The sequence below is a fragment of the Colossoma macropomum genome, unplaced genomic scaffold (genome assembly GCF_904425465.1).
Source record: "Colossoma macropomum unplaced genomic scaffold, Colossoma_macropomum, whole genome shotgun sequence".
In the NCBI taxonomy this organism is placed as follows: Eukaryota; Metazoa; Chordata; class Actinopteri; order Characiformes; family Serrasalmidae; genus Colossoma; species Colossoma macropomum.
In genome coordinates this window covers 21,507,736-21,524,361 of record NW_023494791.1, presented here as the reverse complement: position 1 = coordinate 21,524,361, position 16,626 = coordinate 21,507,736, and the positions used below count along the sequence as shown (strand labels likewise).

At 40.1% G+C, this 16,626-nt stretch overlaps 2 protein-coding genes across 2 annotated transcripts; both read left to right on the top strand.

The window, feature by feature from the left end:
* Window positions 1-1,124: 1,124 nt before the first annotated feature.
* Window positions 1,125-3,358, top strand: LOC118810054. Its single transcript, XM_036573571.1, has 2 exons — window positions 1,125-1,916; window positions 2,756-3,358. Exons 1-2 carry the CDS (start codon window positions 1,125-1,127, stop codon window positions 3,356-3,358), a joined length of 1,395 nt encoding a protein of 464 aa, XP_036429464.1.
* Window positions 3,359-12,585: 9,227 nt separating this feature from the next.
* On the top strand, window positions 12,586-16,033 carry timm10 (translocase of inner mitochondrial membrane 10 homolog (yeast)). The gene is made up of 2 exons (XM_036574394.1): window positions 12,586-12,796; window positions 15,244-16,033. Exons 1-2 carry the CDS (start codon window positions 12,726-12,728, stop codon window positions 15,437-15,439), a joined length of 267 nt encoding a protein of 88 aa, XP_036430287.1. The 5' UTR covers window positions 12,586-12,725; the 3' UTR covers window positions 15,440-16,033.
* The last annotated feature ends 593 nt before the right edge of the window (window positions 16,034-16,626 follow it).

Here is a 16,626-nt window from a genome sequence, read left to right as displayed (position 1 = left end):
TTTTTCTCCCTCTCTCCAAGCACTCTCATTGGCTGTTGCCTCAATCACTAGTTTAGTTACATCAATGATCATCACACTACAGGACTCAAAACATTTTCAGTTGTAAAAATCAAATGTTTGAAAGTACTGGAAGGCTTTTAATCACACTGGGACTACATAGGATGGCTAACTGTCGACTCATTTCTTCTTTCACCGTACCGGATAGTCCGTTCCATCAATCACTTCTGGCCAAACTTGACGTGGAAATGCTCTTCCAAATGTGAACATTTGCTGGATGGGGCAAATCATTGTTAAAATCAGACTCGAAATTGTATCGTGTGTGCCTGGTGTAGCAAATTAACACCATAAGTTGAATGTACTGGTTTGTAAAACTTGATATTATTGTTTCTTAATGTCTCTGAATTGTGGTAAACTTAAAGGGGAATTCAACTGATTTCATAAAGTTTGTGTAATTCAATTGCTGAAACGGTGGTTTGATGTGGTGATAATAGGAACTAGGGGTCTCAACGTTATACGTGTGTTTTCTGAGGTTTTATATGTAATGTTGGTAAATCTGATTTCTGTTTCCTTTGGGGCTATTTTGCCTTACAACACCTTGCAAGAGATATCTCAGATATGAGGCGGCATATTCATAACCATTTCATGTAATGTAATTTGTGAGGTAGCTTTAACAAGCATTAAATGCTTCAGACGTCTGATTCCTTGTGAACAATTCTGACGTGGTACGTTTCTCTAGAACAGAGCACTTCACATCAAGCCAATCAGAATATTGTTTACATCTTATAAATTAAAAAGTATGCTTACATTACTGGTGGAATTCCCCTTAAGTTATATCTTAAAGAGTTTCTGAACAGTAAGAAGTTGTTTACGTGTCCTGGCTTGTTTATAGAGACATTTCCGTATTCCATGTTCTCTTTCCGTTCATTCCACTTTACTATGCTCTTTCACTCTTAGGTGTTTCTGTTCCTGCACATAGCTGTGTGTTATCTGCCCTCAGCCCAGTTTTTTCAAGAGCCCTCACCAACTCCTCTTCAGTTCCAGTGGGGCATAGCAGACTCGTCAGCCTCCAGACAGTACACGCTCGTGCCCTGCTGATGCTAGTTGGCTTCTTGTACTCTGGGGAGATGGAAGGGGAGGGGCCTGGCGAACAGGAGGAGGTTATTGACATTGCTCACAGGCTTGGCTTCAGTGACTTGATAGATGGGTTGAAAGAACATATGAATGGGCAGCAGGACAAAGCTGTGAGATGCCAGGAAATTGGACTGCAAACAGAAAGAGAAAAGAAAGATGCAGATGTACAGATCCTGGTGCGAAGGGAAAGTTTTACGCATGCAGAGACTCAAACAGACGGTCCTTATGCTTACTTTGCAGATGTTTGCCCTGTATTGGCGTCTGAACCGTCTTTAACCAGGCCTGACAATTTAGTTTCTGTGCCTAGTGAATACAGTACTAGTAGTTCAGCTATTGGACTTCACTTAATGAAAGATATTACTAGTTCCTCCAATGTCAGTGAGGCACTGAATCCTGTCCACTCCCAATGTTGCCAGCAAATACAAGTGAAAAACAAAAGGAGAAAGATTCCACAGAATATAGGCCAGGTGAGAAAAATCTGTGAGAGACAAAAACTGAATGTTGAAGGGGATCAGTCAGATCTTTTAAACTCCAGTGTTTTGGGAAGAGTTAAAGAAGTTGGAGGGAAAGATTTTCGTAAACTTGTTGAAAAACTTGGTTTCCGAAGTGGTTCTGCATTCAAACAGCAGGAAGACACACAGATCTCACTAAAGATTAAACTAAAGAGAAGAAGAAAAGGGTCACCGTGGGAGATTGTTAGCGTCCAAGAGGAGAGCGGAGCTGATAGATGCTGTGCTTCAGGGAGAGGTCATGCCAGCCCAGGACAGACACAGAGCCACAATGAGGTACCAGTTCTTTTGGGGTTTTTTGTTCCTTTTACATGTTTAAATGAGTTAACCTGTCGGATGTACCTGTATACTTATGGGCAGTTCTTTGCTGATAATCACATTTGACAATTCATAGTTGACAAGTGAGTCATATCAGTCAGTAAAGCACTGCTTAAAACTGTATGAATCTATTTAATATGTGACTATATAAAATACATCTACCAATATTAGCAGTTATCCACCAGTACCAGAGGTACCAGGTTTTTTTTTGGTTTTTTTTTGTTTTTCTTTTACTTCTGTATGTTCAGAGGAGTTACCCTGTTGGATGATGTGCACCTACTATGACCTGAGCAGTGTGAAACTGGAAATTGAAATTGGTGTTTTTCACGAATACTCATTTTAAGGGTGTAAAAAATCAGATAATCATTGTAATGATTATCTATCATATATGTTCATGTAGTTATAGGCAGTGCTTTATTGACTGATATGATTGTATGTTGTTAACTGTGATTTGTCAGATGTGATTGTCAGTTCTCAGTTGTCACATTTCTTAACTCAAATAAACAGCAGAAACATATATTCTTAAATATCATTACTATTGTAGTAGCGGGGTGGAGCTTCCCACTGTGCTTAGCAGTTTTGTAGATTTCTGTTAATTAATCCTAATTTTACATCAGTTCTCTTCACATATTTTTGTGTTATTGCATTATTACAATGTAAAAAAGCAGCTTATATATGCATTATTGATGGGAATTTTGCTAATATTGATAAATCTATCTGCACCCACAATATCAGCTGATTATATCAGCCAACTGATACAGGTCCAAATTCTTACCTCTTTTCTAATCTCGCCTCAGGATGGTTTCACACTCACACAGCCCCTGAGGAACTGTCCTGAAGTTCTTCTGAGCCCTTCTCCCACAGTCCCTCGTCAGGATCTTGCAACTGTAACACTCACACCTCCCTCAGATCTGACTATGTCTCCTCCTGCCACCCCTGCTAAGAATGCTTCAGAGCACTCTGGTCCCCATAACCCTCAAACAGTTCCTCACTCCTCCCATATACAAATGCCACCTGCATCACCAGGCGCACTCCAAGCCGAAGAGTCTGATGAGCATATTGCAAGGCTGTTGGAGGATATGGTTATGATGGGTCTAAATATCTTGCCATCAGTGCCGATGGATAGAAACAGCAGCTTGCATCATCAGAATGAGAAACATGCATCACCTGAACCACACCTGGACCTGGAAACGGGACAGTGTGACACTGTTGATACTGCTTCTGCTCCCTGCTTTTGTTTGCATGGAAATAACCTAGGCCCTGGGGATCCTGATGTTAGCAAGATGCCACCTTTAATGGGTTCCTGTATACAAAGAAAAGCAGGTAAATACCATGCTACATACACTGTGTCTTGGTGTACTGCTTGTAACTTCCTGCAAAGATCACTGTTTGTGTTTTGAGTAATTGTGTAATGCTGTCTAAAGGTAAATATGGTTGCCCTTTCTGCATGTTTTAGTGTCACAAAGTTATTGCTCTCCCAATTACAGCTTCAGTGTTTCCCTGGTTAGTAATGTGATTTAGGGGGAAATAAACAATAATTTTAAAAATAAAAAAAAAGAATGCAATTGTCATGTAGAACGCAATAAAGTTGACTTGTTACACACAGATATTTCAGTCATGGGCAATTGCTTTTTATTACACAGTATAAAATATTGGAGATAAAATATGCAATAGGAATTGTCAACCAGGCTGATTTGTTTAAGGTTCTAAGTTCAGTCCTCAGAGCTAGTGCTCACTTAACCAATTACTAAAACATTTGAGCCAGGTAATCTGCAGCCCTTAATTATCTGGCTATGATGAGATTTCAGATAGATTTCAGAACAAATATTTCTCACTGCTGGTGTATCTTAATTTCCCCAGCTCCTTATTCAAACTGAAATCAGAGTATGGCACTTTGGTAAATTATATTACATAAACATAACTGCTCTGCCCCTCATTTATGAGCCCTAACAGAACATAATAGAACTATTTCTGTGCTTACTTGTGACCATCATTCCTGTTGTGTAGGGCCTGAGAGTCCTGGGTGTGAGAGCCAATCAAAAACAACGGAGCTCAAGAATGTGGCATCAACTGCAAGTCACCCATCATTACTTGCTATTACTTCTCCGTGTGCTGCACCCCAGAAAGATGTTGATCCATCTTTCATATTGCCATGTACTGCGCCAGAAAAAGTGCTACTATCCAGTCCTCCTTTTGGTACTGGAGGTATTGAGATGCCACACCAAAATGTAGGCGAGTTGAAACATGTGTTGGATAATCTCTTTTGGACTGCAGATAATTTTGTGCAGTCAGTGAAACAAACTAAAAGCGAGACCAGTGAAGGTCATCATTGGAATTTACAAACTTCAGGAGCCACAAGCAATGCAGCACAAGATGCTCCAGATAGAGTGAGCACACTCCTACAAACTGCCAGTGACACAGCCAGTTCAGCAGCAGGAAAACAATGTCCTGAAGCTGTAATTTGGAGAGATCCTAAAGTTCTTCCAGATCATTTACCTCATATAACACATAAGGTCACTGGTTCTGCTGATGGGACAGATTTAAATGAGATGAGACTCCCAAGATGTCTTTCACCTCTTGTGTCAGAAGAGGGAGAGACTGATAGCTTTACCCAGGAATGTCTTAGCCCAGTGACTGTGTCTTCATCACTTTCTGCATCATCTGTCACTTTGAAACCAGCTTTGAAGTGCAAGATTTCTTCTCGCCAGCCACAGTCACTTCCAGGCAAAACTGGCCAGCAGAACCAAACAAATACTCATCTTTATGTAATGCAGAAGTCATCTTTGTCTAGTCATAGTTTAGAGCTAGGCTCATGCAGTTCAAGGTCCGTTAAAGATCACATGGAAGAGACCAGTGAGGGCATATTAGGACAGGTGATGAGACAAACCCAGAGTCTTGAAAATCAGATGTTTGGAGAGTCAAAAGACAATGAACTGGACAGGCAGATAGGAGAGTCAGAAGTCAAGAATATATCTACAAAAAGGCACAGAGTTGGGGCTATGATCAATGAGGCAAATACGAAAAAATGTAAGCTGTCTGATAGTGATTCAGAAGGAATTGATACACAAACAGTTAAGATCATGACACCTAGCAGTGCAAATGAAGAGGCTGTTGAAGACATCAGTACCACACAACTCAGCGATTACCCTTGCTCTAGGAAAATATATTGGCTGAGGGCTGGCAACACTGTCAGCCGTGTATCAAAGGATCAGAAATCCAAGAATAAGTTTACAGAATTTCAGACAAATGAATCAATCAAGAGTAAGGATCAAGATAAATGCACCAACGACATGGATAAAACAAAACCTGCTCTTTCTGTGGCAAAACGTGGACGTGGAAGACCCCCTAAAAAAAGAAATCATGTTGCAGACCTGAGCAAGGAAAAGACATTGAACAGCTTATCTGCAGATATTAGAGCTTCCACCTGTGCTGGCAAAGATGAATTGCTTTCAAAATGGAGCAAAACAAACAGTGGATGTGTACAGAATGAAGGACATGATCTGGTAAAGGATAAAGAACAAGTTGTTTGTCTTGTAGCAAAACGTAGGCGTGGGAGGCCCACCAAAGAAAAGAAACAGGCTTTAGTCCTTACACAAACGGTGAGCAATTCAAATGATTTTCATGAACAATGTGCAAGTTTTACAGCTTCCACTTACGCTGAGCACCAAGATTTGCAGAAGGCAGAAAGCAAGATGACCAGTGGGTGTGAAGAAAATAAAGCGCAAGGAACTGAAATGCAAAATGCCTCAGTAGAGTTTGAGGAAGTGATTGCTGATATGAACTTGAACAAGGAAGAAACCAAACCACCCAATGAGAATGCTAGACAAGCTACAAAACCAAGCATTGTTGATCAGGTTTTCCACCAGACCATTTTTAGTTTTGGAACCAGTGTCACTGGGCATTTTCCACCCATTGGTCAGAAACTAAGTGCAAGTTTATTGAACACGGGTAACTCTCGGAAGGCTAAAAGGAAAATGATCACTGGTCCACCACTACCTGACATCATTAAGAAGTTTAGAAAGCTCACTGACCAAGATCACATGAGGGGAAAAAAGTTGGTGATTGTCGACAATGAACGGGAAGAGAAAGAGTCAGCTGGAAAAGGCAAAATGGAGACAAGAGTGGAAGTGAATTATAAAGCAGGGGAAGTTACAGACAAAAGTAAAGACAAAAATGTGGATTCGAAAAACACCTTCAACAGTGATCACTTGAGCATGTCATCTAAAAATGGAAATGGCTTGACTGATGAAAACTCACAAACAGAAATGGGTAGAAACCAAGCAGATAAAATATCAGACGCTGGCATTGCTTCCATTCACCCTGACTTATCCAGTCACAAGTCTCATTTGTGTACTGTTCCTTTGGCATGCAACTTTGGCAGTAACTATGACATGGATCGTGACCCTCGAAGTACATCAGCCAAAATATCTGAAAGTATAGAGGTGACATTGGACAGGACTGAAGGTTTCCATCATAAAGAAAGTGCAAACACCCATGTTGTTCACCCAGAAGCTAACCATGTTTGGAACAATGAGAAAGTGAAAGGGAATGCAGAAATGGAAGCAGTTCATATGGTGGAAATCCCCTCAAAGAATGATAAACCACATGGAGCTGAGATAAATGATGTTGAGGTAGAAATAATAGAAGAAAGTGCTCCACTTGCTGCAGGTCATGTAGAGCAGGCAGGTACTTCTGGCTTTACTGCTGAAAAGACTGATGTGGAAGAAAGCCTGTCTAGTTTTGACATGACTAATGGAGAGTCTGGTGCTTATGAGGAGGAACCAGGTGAACCGCAGCTTCTAAGGAGCGACATTGAAATCATGTCATCAGATGAAGGTAACATTGCAAAGTGAATTTTAAATGCACGTTAAGTAGGGGTGGGAATCTCTAGGCACCTCACGATTCGATTACGATTCAGAGGGCTGCGATGCGATTATAAAACGATTGGCGATGCATCTCGATGCATCTTTTTTTTTCTATGTAGCATTTATATTTTCTCACTGTGTGAGCTCAAGTTTCGAGTTCAAGTTTCAAGTTTATTTGTCATTTGCACAACATGTCAGGACATTTATGCATTGAAATGCTTGTGGTGAGGCTCAGGTAATCACTCTACAGTAAGTAAATAAAAATACAAGAAAAAACAATGGAAATATATTAAATATACACAAAATATACACAGAATATAGAGACAATTTACATTTTAAAGTGACTGACTGTGTTGTTATTTAAAGTGACTTGGTACTTTTAAAGCAAAGTATTTGTAATGATCCAAGATGAATTTACTTCTAATATCTTTTTTAATAAATCAAATGGAAGGTGATGTGGCAAGTGAACTAGAAGGCTCTCATTCAGTGCTCTTGTTTGGAGCACGAGAAGCTGCTGCTACTAATCTGCGATAAAATGCGCAGTTACGGTGAAATAAGATCCAGTGTCAGTGGATGTCCACGCAGCACATGTCACAGCTATTCTACCCGTTTTGTTTAGTGATTTTATAACTTCGGTTTTGGTCTCGTTGTAGAGACGGGGGGGATTGCTGTGTCAGTAAAATGTCTTTGAGACGGGACGTGTGCAACATAGCGCGAAAGCCCCGTTTCGCAACGACTGAGAACCGGCGTGCAGACTGCAGGTCACACAGCAACGATACGTTATTCGCATTTATAAGCAGCGCAGTTGGTTTCCTGGTACGTAAATCTGCAATGAGAGACTATCAGACACTAAAAAAGTGGCGAAGCTGAAGTCACTTCTCTTTCGAATTCTCCCGTTCCACCTTAAATGGTGCCGCATTTACATTCGGCGCCTCAGTTGGAATTTAAGGTGGAACGGGTAAATTCGAAGAAGCTGGAGAATGAAAAGCGACTTCAGCCTCGTAAAACAGTCGAACGCTGAGAGACATTTAACTGATCAACTTCTGAGGAAAAGTTTGAGGTTGGGATGGAGGAAGATGGAGATGGGAGGAAAGCGGCTATAGCTAAAGCTTAAAGCAGAGCAGAGCAAGTCCGCGTTTTCGTTTATATTGTTTAGCCTAAACTAGGACATTAACACATACTGAGACACACTGGACATTAAATGTTGTGGCTCCCAAGGTGGTTTGATTTTTGTTGAAAGGACAAAATGGCTCTTCTTAACATTTGCATTGTGACTCCTGATCTAACCTGGCTTTTAATGCAGAGGGAGCCGCTCGGATTTCTCACTCATCCATGTGTTTTTGTTATGTGCCGCCACAGACTGTCCGGGCGCTGCACTTCCGCACTTCCGCACTTCCAAGTTCCGCCTTTTGCGTTCCGTCAACATTACGTTATAAATTAAATATTTAGAAAATCGATTTTTGACATTTCTGAATCGATTCAGAATCATTCACATCCGCATCACGATGCATCTAAGAATCTATTTTTTTCCCGCACCCCTAACGTTAAGTGACATTTGCTACTGAAAAGTCTTACACCTGGCATTATCATGCATCCTGGGTGATCTGATCACAGGTGGACAGCACTAAGTTACAAGGGTCCAGTGTGTCTCAGAGACGCGTTGTGATCACTCAAACCACTTTCGGAGGTGGCCACATAACATTGGTAATATGAATGCATTCTCTACAACAACAAACAGCTGCAAAGCTTCTTTATCTTTCTGCATAGTTATAATTGTTCCTAGTTTCTGGGTAGTTCTGATTGTTTATAAATTGTCTTAGCAGTCCAGGCGATCTAAACATTTGTGTCTGAGTAGACATGAAGGGAGACGCTGATGTAGTAAACGTGGGCAGTGCCCTTCCTTCAGACACAAAATCCAGTCAAGTCACTGGAGTATCCTTCCAGATGAATGGAAATGCCATGAGTAAGTGGCTTTATGTCTCACTGCACAGTTGTGATGAGATCACTCAAGACGGATGTTAATGTCAGGAACGAACAGGGTCTTAGATCAGGTAAGGCCTGCCATTTGTTAGTTACATTTATTATGTAATCATACAATTATTGGAGATTATCACAGTTAATTAAGCTAACCACAATTATTTTCCAGTCTTTAGATTGCATATCAGATCATATTGTATCATCGTCGGTTGAGTTAATCAGTTGGCTTGAGCAAGATAAATAAGTAATGAATGAAATTTTTAAGTTGTCTAGTTCGTACTTAGAGTTCTAACTCTTAACTATGTGCTATAACTCGTTTAGGAGAATATATGTTAATTTGACAGCTAGAATAGCTAATGCTAATTTTAACATGTATACATGCAAAACTAATGTTTCCTTTCACTCACACTTTTAGCGTCTCAGTAGAAACATGTAAGCTGTAAGTGTAGATGCTTGTTACGCACACTACAGTGCAGTGTATTGTCTCTTTGTGCGAATTACAGAGCAAGAAGCAGCATAGTTAATCAGCCTATTTAGCTTCTATGGACTTGTAGTTAAATAGTTGCATAAAATGAACAAAATAGACAAGTATATCAGTAACGGCAATTATTCATATAACGATCAGTTATCAGTCATCAGTCAATCATTTCATGATTGTGACAGGCCTAGATCAGATTTACTTCATCTGGACTGGACAGTGTACTGCCATATTAACTTCAACACTCACGGTTGGCTGATAACTAGTTTCAGTTTCTATTAGTCTCTTTCATGAATGACCACAGAGCTACTCCTAACTGGATGATTGTTTGTAATTTTGTATGTAAATACTGGACATGAAAACCATTTACATGAACTGTAACCTCGGTGGGGACATTTGAAGTACATCCTGCCTGTGACTGACTGCTTATCTATAACATATAGGCCTGTTCTTAAGGTTAAGTGTATATACAATTCAGAGGGAGGAAACAGGATTATTTATTTGATAAGGACAATGTTTTAATTTCTTCTAGGCTAACTCCAAACATTTATAAAAAAATAAACAGTATGATTTTAAGGTTTCACTTGGGCACAGTTTCACAGTTCAGTGAAGTCTTGAGTAACATACACTGTGACCTACTCAGGTTTGAGGAATGCAGCTGTGGTAAGAGATGATTGAATGCTGTTTTGTCTTTGGAGGAAAACATCAGATACCTACTACATCTGAGGGGGGTGGAAATTCCTATTTTGACAAAGCTTTTGTCACAAACTCTTGGCTCACTGCTGGCTGTGGACAAGAAATCTTATCAAACATCAGAAAAGAAACCCGGAGCTTCAAACATGTTGATAATGCTGCTGCTACGTTTCAGTGGACAGCAAAACTTAGCAATCTTAGAAAAAACTATGAACTTCAAAGATGAACTGGAATTATTAAATTGTTCTTATATTGAATATCATCCAGACCATTAATTGTGATAATTTCCCATACAGATTCACCAGCAATCACAGCCAAAGAAACACTTTCTGTCAAGCTTGAAGAAAAGCCTGAGCAGACTGATCTCACCAGCACCATATTCAACACCATGGATCTCACAGCAACGATTTCAGTTGGAGTGAACATTGAGAATGAGGCCCAGGGTTGTGATGAAGACGAGGAGGTATTTGTGGATGATCTCTTGAGTTCTCCTGGTATTTTGCCACATTCTTCATCAGTTCGAGAAAGCATCACTGTTCTGACGGAGGAGGAAGATGACTTGGAGGAGGAAGAAGTTGATGTAACTGGAGAGGACACAAACTGAACTCTTCTTAAGTGAAAAGCTGAGTCTCTTCTCCTTACACAAAAAAATTGAGAGTCCAAGGCAAATCTTTGAGATTTTATGAGTTAATGAGTTAATCAATTTGTTGCATACCTACTGGAAATTTTTGTTGTTATTGTTATTTTATTGTTGTTTGTGACTCTGTGTATATTCAAAAACTTATTTTTATGCAGTTAAAAGTTGGCATTGTTGGTTAGATTGGTATATTTCTGAGTTACAAAATCACTGTAACTGTACTTTGTTTTTCATTTCTCTGTTTGATGCCATTTAAGAAAAGCCTACATAATGTTTGGAAAAATATATTTGATATAATTTTGAATGAGGGCATATTTAGAAACACAATTTAAAAAACCTTCAATAAACTTCATGCTCAATAATGACACCACTCGGCTCAAAGTGGACATTGCAGTAGAACAGCGTGAGCCATTAGGGCTTGGAGTCGATCCCAAGAAGAATCGATTCTCCTACTCCAGGCATTTGGGAATTCAGAGTCGACTCTAAAGCTTTGAACAAAGATTCTACGCAGAAGTGATCTGCACACACGGAGTGGACGGTGTTCTGCTGTGACTGGACAGTTTCAATCTCAAAAATTGTGTCCTTGATTGGCTGCATTTTGCTGTGGGCAAAGTGGAAAACAAATTGTAACAGAAAGTGGCTTACAGTCAATTTCACCAGTACTGGGACTTCTACGGCTGAACTAGGCAGGAAAATCGGGTACAGTTTTTATATAGTTAATTTAGCGACTATTAGCTCCCCAAACTACCTTGTTAACGTCTAACGTTAATGGGCCATTTAATTTAGAAGATGACATTCTGTATCCCTGAAGAACAGCTGAGGTGGTTAGGAGAGGATTTAGTGATAAGAGTGAGCCCCCTGGATGACCATTGCTAAATTAGTGGGCTCTGAGATCCCTCGTGAAGCAACGGTCTACATGGCAAAAAAGTGATATCACTAGTGAAATTGTCTTAAATCTAGTTACCCAATCTAATATTTCTCATTTTTGTCACCGAGGTGAAAATGATGGTCTGTGTGATTTTATGTACCAAATTCTTTTTTATATGACCATTTTCCACCCTGTCTTTATCCCTCATGATGAAAAAAGGCAGATGTGTTGCTGTGCCTTTAAGACTGGTTTATGTAAATAAGCTCTGTCCTGAATGGCTGTCCTGTGTGAGTTTAATTAAAAAAAAACACTTCAGTTCTGAATGGGCGGGGCTAAACTGCTGCAGTCCGAATAGGCGGATATGTGAATATACGTTTGGTTTTTAATTCATAACAAAACAATGCAGTTCAAAACGGCCTGTTTAAGCGGCTTAATATCATATATGCGCTGTATGGACTGAAGAGTGAAAATACAGTGTGTCTAATTTGTATTTTAATGTGGCGCTTGTCTCATTTGGGCCCTAGTCGGTTATCTGCACTCTTAAAAAAGGTGGTTCTTCAAGGGTTCTTTAGTGAAGAAAATGGTTCTGTATAAAACCATGAACACTCAAAGAACCCTTTGCATGATTAAATAAAAGTAAAAAAGTAAAAGGGTTCTTCAGATAATTGTGCTGTAGATGGTTCTTTATAGCACCAAAAAGGGTTATATCAAGTTTGTTACAATAGAAGAACCCTTTTAAAGAGGTTCTATATAGAGCCATCTACAGCACATTCTCCATCGATTTGAAGAACCATTTCACGACGCAAAAAACCATTTAATCCTTTATCAAAAAATGGTTCTTTGAGTGTTCATTGTTCAGATACAGAACCATTTTCCTTACTAAAGAACCATCTTTTTTTAAGCTTGTATCTTTGCCGAGTCCAAACCCTGCCGCCCCTGGAGGCGGTAATACATGAAATTAATATGCAAAGATCTCGTTTATCTACTTCCTGGTGTTTTGATTTTTGGAATCGAAAAATCGCGTGGAATCGACTCAGTTGATTCACATCACTCGGACTCGGACTCGACTCCCTCGTTTCTAGAGTCGAACAGCAGTAGGAGCCATGTTGTCACCGGAAGTAGTATGAGAGCTGGGCGACCCACGTGTGCTGCTCTCCGGTACTGAAGGTTAAACCGTAAGCGCAGCCGCTGGTCTTCAGTTAAACGGAGCTCACGGTGGGGGAGAAACTGAAGACGAAAGGCGGCCGACATGGACCCCATGAAAGCACAGCAGCTGGCGGCGGAGCTGGAGGTGGAGATGATGGCAGACATGTACAACCGGTAACGTGGAAAGCCGTCGACTAGCTTAGCTCGCTAACAGAGCCTTTGGCCACTGTCCTCAGAGGGCTGCTGTCCAGCTCCATCGGAGCACTTCTTTGAACTAGTCTTGAGAACATTTCCTGACCTTTTCACTGAATCCGTACAGATAATTTTACATAAAATGACGCCCTGCTGTTCTGGTCTTACTGTCTAGCTAATGTTACTACTGGACCACCCTGAGCTGGACAGCACATTCCGTTTAATTAGCTGAGCACATACGATCAGTTGTTCGACCGTTCGGCCCAGCAGTGTCCGACTGACAGACACTCACTGCTTTTCTCTGTAGACTGTGTAGCATGTTCTGCGTTAAAGACATGTAACAGTCTTATTACTGGCTGGAAGCTGAAAGACTCCTGCAGTCATTGTCAGTTACAGCCAGGTAACGAGCTCTTCCTGTGATTAAGGTAACTGTAGGAGGCGCACCTGTAATTACTTGCTAATTGTAAAATGCAATCTGTGCAGCCAAAGGATTAGAAACAGCGTCAAGGTCACTACTTGTTCCACCTTAAGTGTGTCTACATTCCCCATATTGCAACAGGGGGACTTTAGGGGCTATTACTGGCGCACATGCTCTAGATGTAGTAGAAATAGGTTTCATCTCAGCACATATTTTATGTAGAACATCTAAACAGACAAAATGCTGCAGCTCATGCAGCAGTACTCTGTCCCATTGTACCACTAGAAGATTTAATTCACTTCTTAGACGTCTTCATCACTATGTGCTCAAAAACATTGGCCCAGAAACATCAGTGCTGAGTGGAGATGGTTTCTCAGTGCCACCCTAGTGTAGCAGCTAATCATGTAGGGTAGGGTCTTGATTAAGGGTCTGAACATAGAGCTGGAGCATGAAGCCTGTCATATCCTGTCCTGTAGTGGCCTGTGAGGTGTGCTACTAGATGTCCCTGTGCCTTTTTTCCCTTTTTCCTGTCACTTTGATATTTAACTAAATTACAAATTAACTAGTGAATACGGTAATGTAGGTAAACGTAGATGTATAGGATTCAGGAATGCTCAGTGTTAAAGTCATTCATATAGTTCTTTTATTGAGACATCTGCCTGTTTATTTGAGGTATCCTTTTGAGTCAACCATACACAGCCATTTCCACTTATGCTGTCTGGTTTCTGGGCACACAGGCGGGACAGCACTGTTTACACAGTGATAGCACTATGATTTATGCCTTCCTGGTTTAAAAAAAAAAGTATTTGCACTGCAGTTAAAGGGGAGTCTCACCTAGTTTTCAAATTTTCTGCATAAATTAGTCGTAAGATGAGACGTAACCAAAGTCATTCAGAGTGGTTTAATGTGAAAGACTCACCGACCCAGATTTCTTTACAGTGGTGGTGATAGGAACCAGGAGTCATGATGCCTACAATGCAAATATAGCCATTTTATTGACCATTTAAAATGACCTGTAAATCTACACAGATATTCTAAATTTTATATGTAATGTTGATGGAACTTGTTTTTTTAAGCTTTACCACTGAAAAAAATGGCTTCTATTTTGCTTTATGACAGCCTGCAGGTACCTCTCTGCCATGAATGTATAAAAAAATAAAAAATAAAATAATTTAAAATTTTCAAGGTTCAAAACTATCATAAAACAATGTCTCAAGCATCAGGCAGTGTATTCATAACCATTTAATGTAATAACTTTTTGTGAAGTAGCTTTTAAAGGCATTAAAGTCTTCAGACATCTGTTTCCACTGTGAACTCTTAAGTTTCTCTGGAATGAACCATTTCACATCAGCCCTCCGAATGACTTTGTTTACATCTTAATGTGTAACTATGCAGAAATTTTCAAAAAATGGTGGAACTCCCCTTTATGTCATCTCAGGTAATAGAGGATCACAAGACGTTAAATTTGTGCCTATGTGACTTACACACCTTTTCCTCTTTACATTCAAACACAGTCAGCCACTGCATATTTTATGGCTTTATTGTGATCTATAGTGCTGCAGTGGCCTTTTCCAGTGCCTCAGACAGTGGATCTGCCCAAACTCACTTCTGTGCCCCAGGTGTGCAGTCAGACACTGCTGGTGTACTCCGAGTAATTAATATCCGAAATATTTTTAAAAGTGAAGTACTCCATGGAACTGGCTTGTTTCTCATTCACTTGCTCACCTTTAGCAGGCTTAAAATTCTTGCACAAGGGGGCGCCATTGGCAGTCATGTAGCTTTTGATGCTTCATTTAAGGAGGGTTTTGCACCAAGAACACTGTCCTTGTTCACTATTGTTCACTAGTGTTTTGATTTAGAAATCTTTATTGTTACTATTGTTAGTTGTGGTAGTGAACTGATCAATGTAAATTAATACTGCTGATTTGCAATGAGCAATTAGTACAGTTAATGGGTTTTATGCAGTTGAGAGACTGTGTGTGTGTAAGCATTTTTTCTCTTCCTTCTACAGCATGACAAATGCCTGTCACAGAAAATGTGTTCCCCCTCACTACAAGGAAGCAGAACTGTCAAAAGGTGAGGCGGTGTGTCTGGACCGCTGTGTAGCCAAGTACCTGGACTTGCATGAGAGACTGGGCCGCAAACTCACTGAGCTCTCAGTACAGGACGAGGAGATGATGAGGAAAGCAGCAGCCGGGACTGGATAAACCCCAAATGGACTCCTAAAGAGCAGCAAAGGGCTTGGGGTAGACTGGTTTTGGGCCTGGGGGGAAAAAGTGGGTTATTATGGCATCCAAGCAGGGGAACGGAGTATGATTATGGATATGTGAAGACTTTGCCGCTGCACCTCATCAGTATTGCGTTAAATCTCTCTGCAGAACTTGAAGAGGTGGTGGAACCTGATGTATTTGACTGATATTGGAGTCGTTACGGGGCCCAAAAAAGACTGCATTCCATTAATTACACAGAAGGCAGTCTTTTTTGAATGTGGTAGATTGGAAAAGTTGTGACATTATTGTTGATGTTCATACTTAAAAATTAGGTTTCATGTTTTGTCTAGAAGCCAAGATGTGTGTGGGCCATGTTCCATATGGGGGATAGATGTTGTCTTTGACTGGTTTTTCCATTGCTAGTCAGCTGGACTTTTTATTTGTTTGTCTTTTTATATTTTGTTTACTCAAAATGTGCATACTGACAAACTGTTCAAACATTGTGCAAAGTTTTGTTGTATTCATGTCATTCTGGAAAACACCTTTGTTGCACAGCTTAACAACGTAATTAAATCTGTTCTACTGTGTACAGTTTTTGTGATTGCATGATGTTACTTTATAGCGACAGTGCTGTGCAAAAGTCAGAGACCATCCTTTCATTTATTCAATTTCCAGTAAAAATGGCTGTTAAGTGTACTTTATTCATTTTTTGCTGTGAGAAAAAGAACAAGAAACATGTATTTAACAGAAAATGACACAGAAGCCTTAACAGTGAAATATAACTGTGTTTAATTTGTCCACTCTTTTGTGTACCCCACTGACACTTTAACTGAGTCATTACAACTGAGATTAATGAGTTATAGCTGTGTCCTCCAACAAAAGCTGTTCCAGAACATATCACTGACATTATGTTCCCCTTCAAAGAGACACTGACATCCACATAAGCAGCTACCTAAACTCAAATTTCTTTCTCATGTGCATTAGATATAAGATAATGGACTATCGCAGATCTAGCTGGACAGAAGTTTCACAAACTGACTTCTGGCAAAGGTGGCATCCTATATGACAGGGCTATGCTTAAAGTCACTGAGCTCTTCAGCATGACCCACTGTACTGCTAATGTTTGTCTATGAAAGTTACGAGGCTATTTGCTTGATTTTATACAGCTGTTAGCAATGGGTGTG

What these genes read in the sequence shown, in the direction of transcription:
- timm10 (XM_036574394.1), top strand. Translation starts at nt 12,726, where the DNA reads ATGGACCCCATGAAAGCACAGCAGCTGGCGGCGGAGCTGGAGGTGGAG. An exon ending in ATGGCAGACATGTACAACCG is followed by an intron (nt 12,797 to 15,243) that starts GTAACGTGGAAA and finishes TTCCTTCTACAG; the next exon opens with CATGACAAATGCCTGTCACA.
- LOC118810054 (XM_036573571.1), top strand. Translation starts at nt 1,125, where the DNA reads ATGGAAGGGGAGGGGCCTGGCGAACAGGAGGAGGTTATTGACATTGCT. An exon ending in AGACACAGAGCCACAATGAG is followed by an intron (nt 1,917 to 2,755) that starts GTACCAGTTCTT and finishes ATCTCGCCTCAG; the next exon opens with GATGGTTTCACACTCACACA.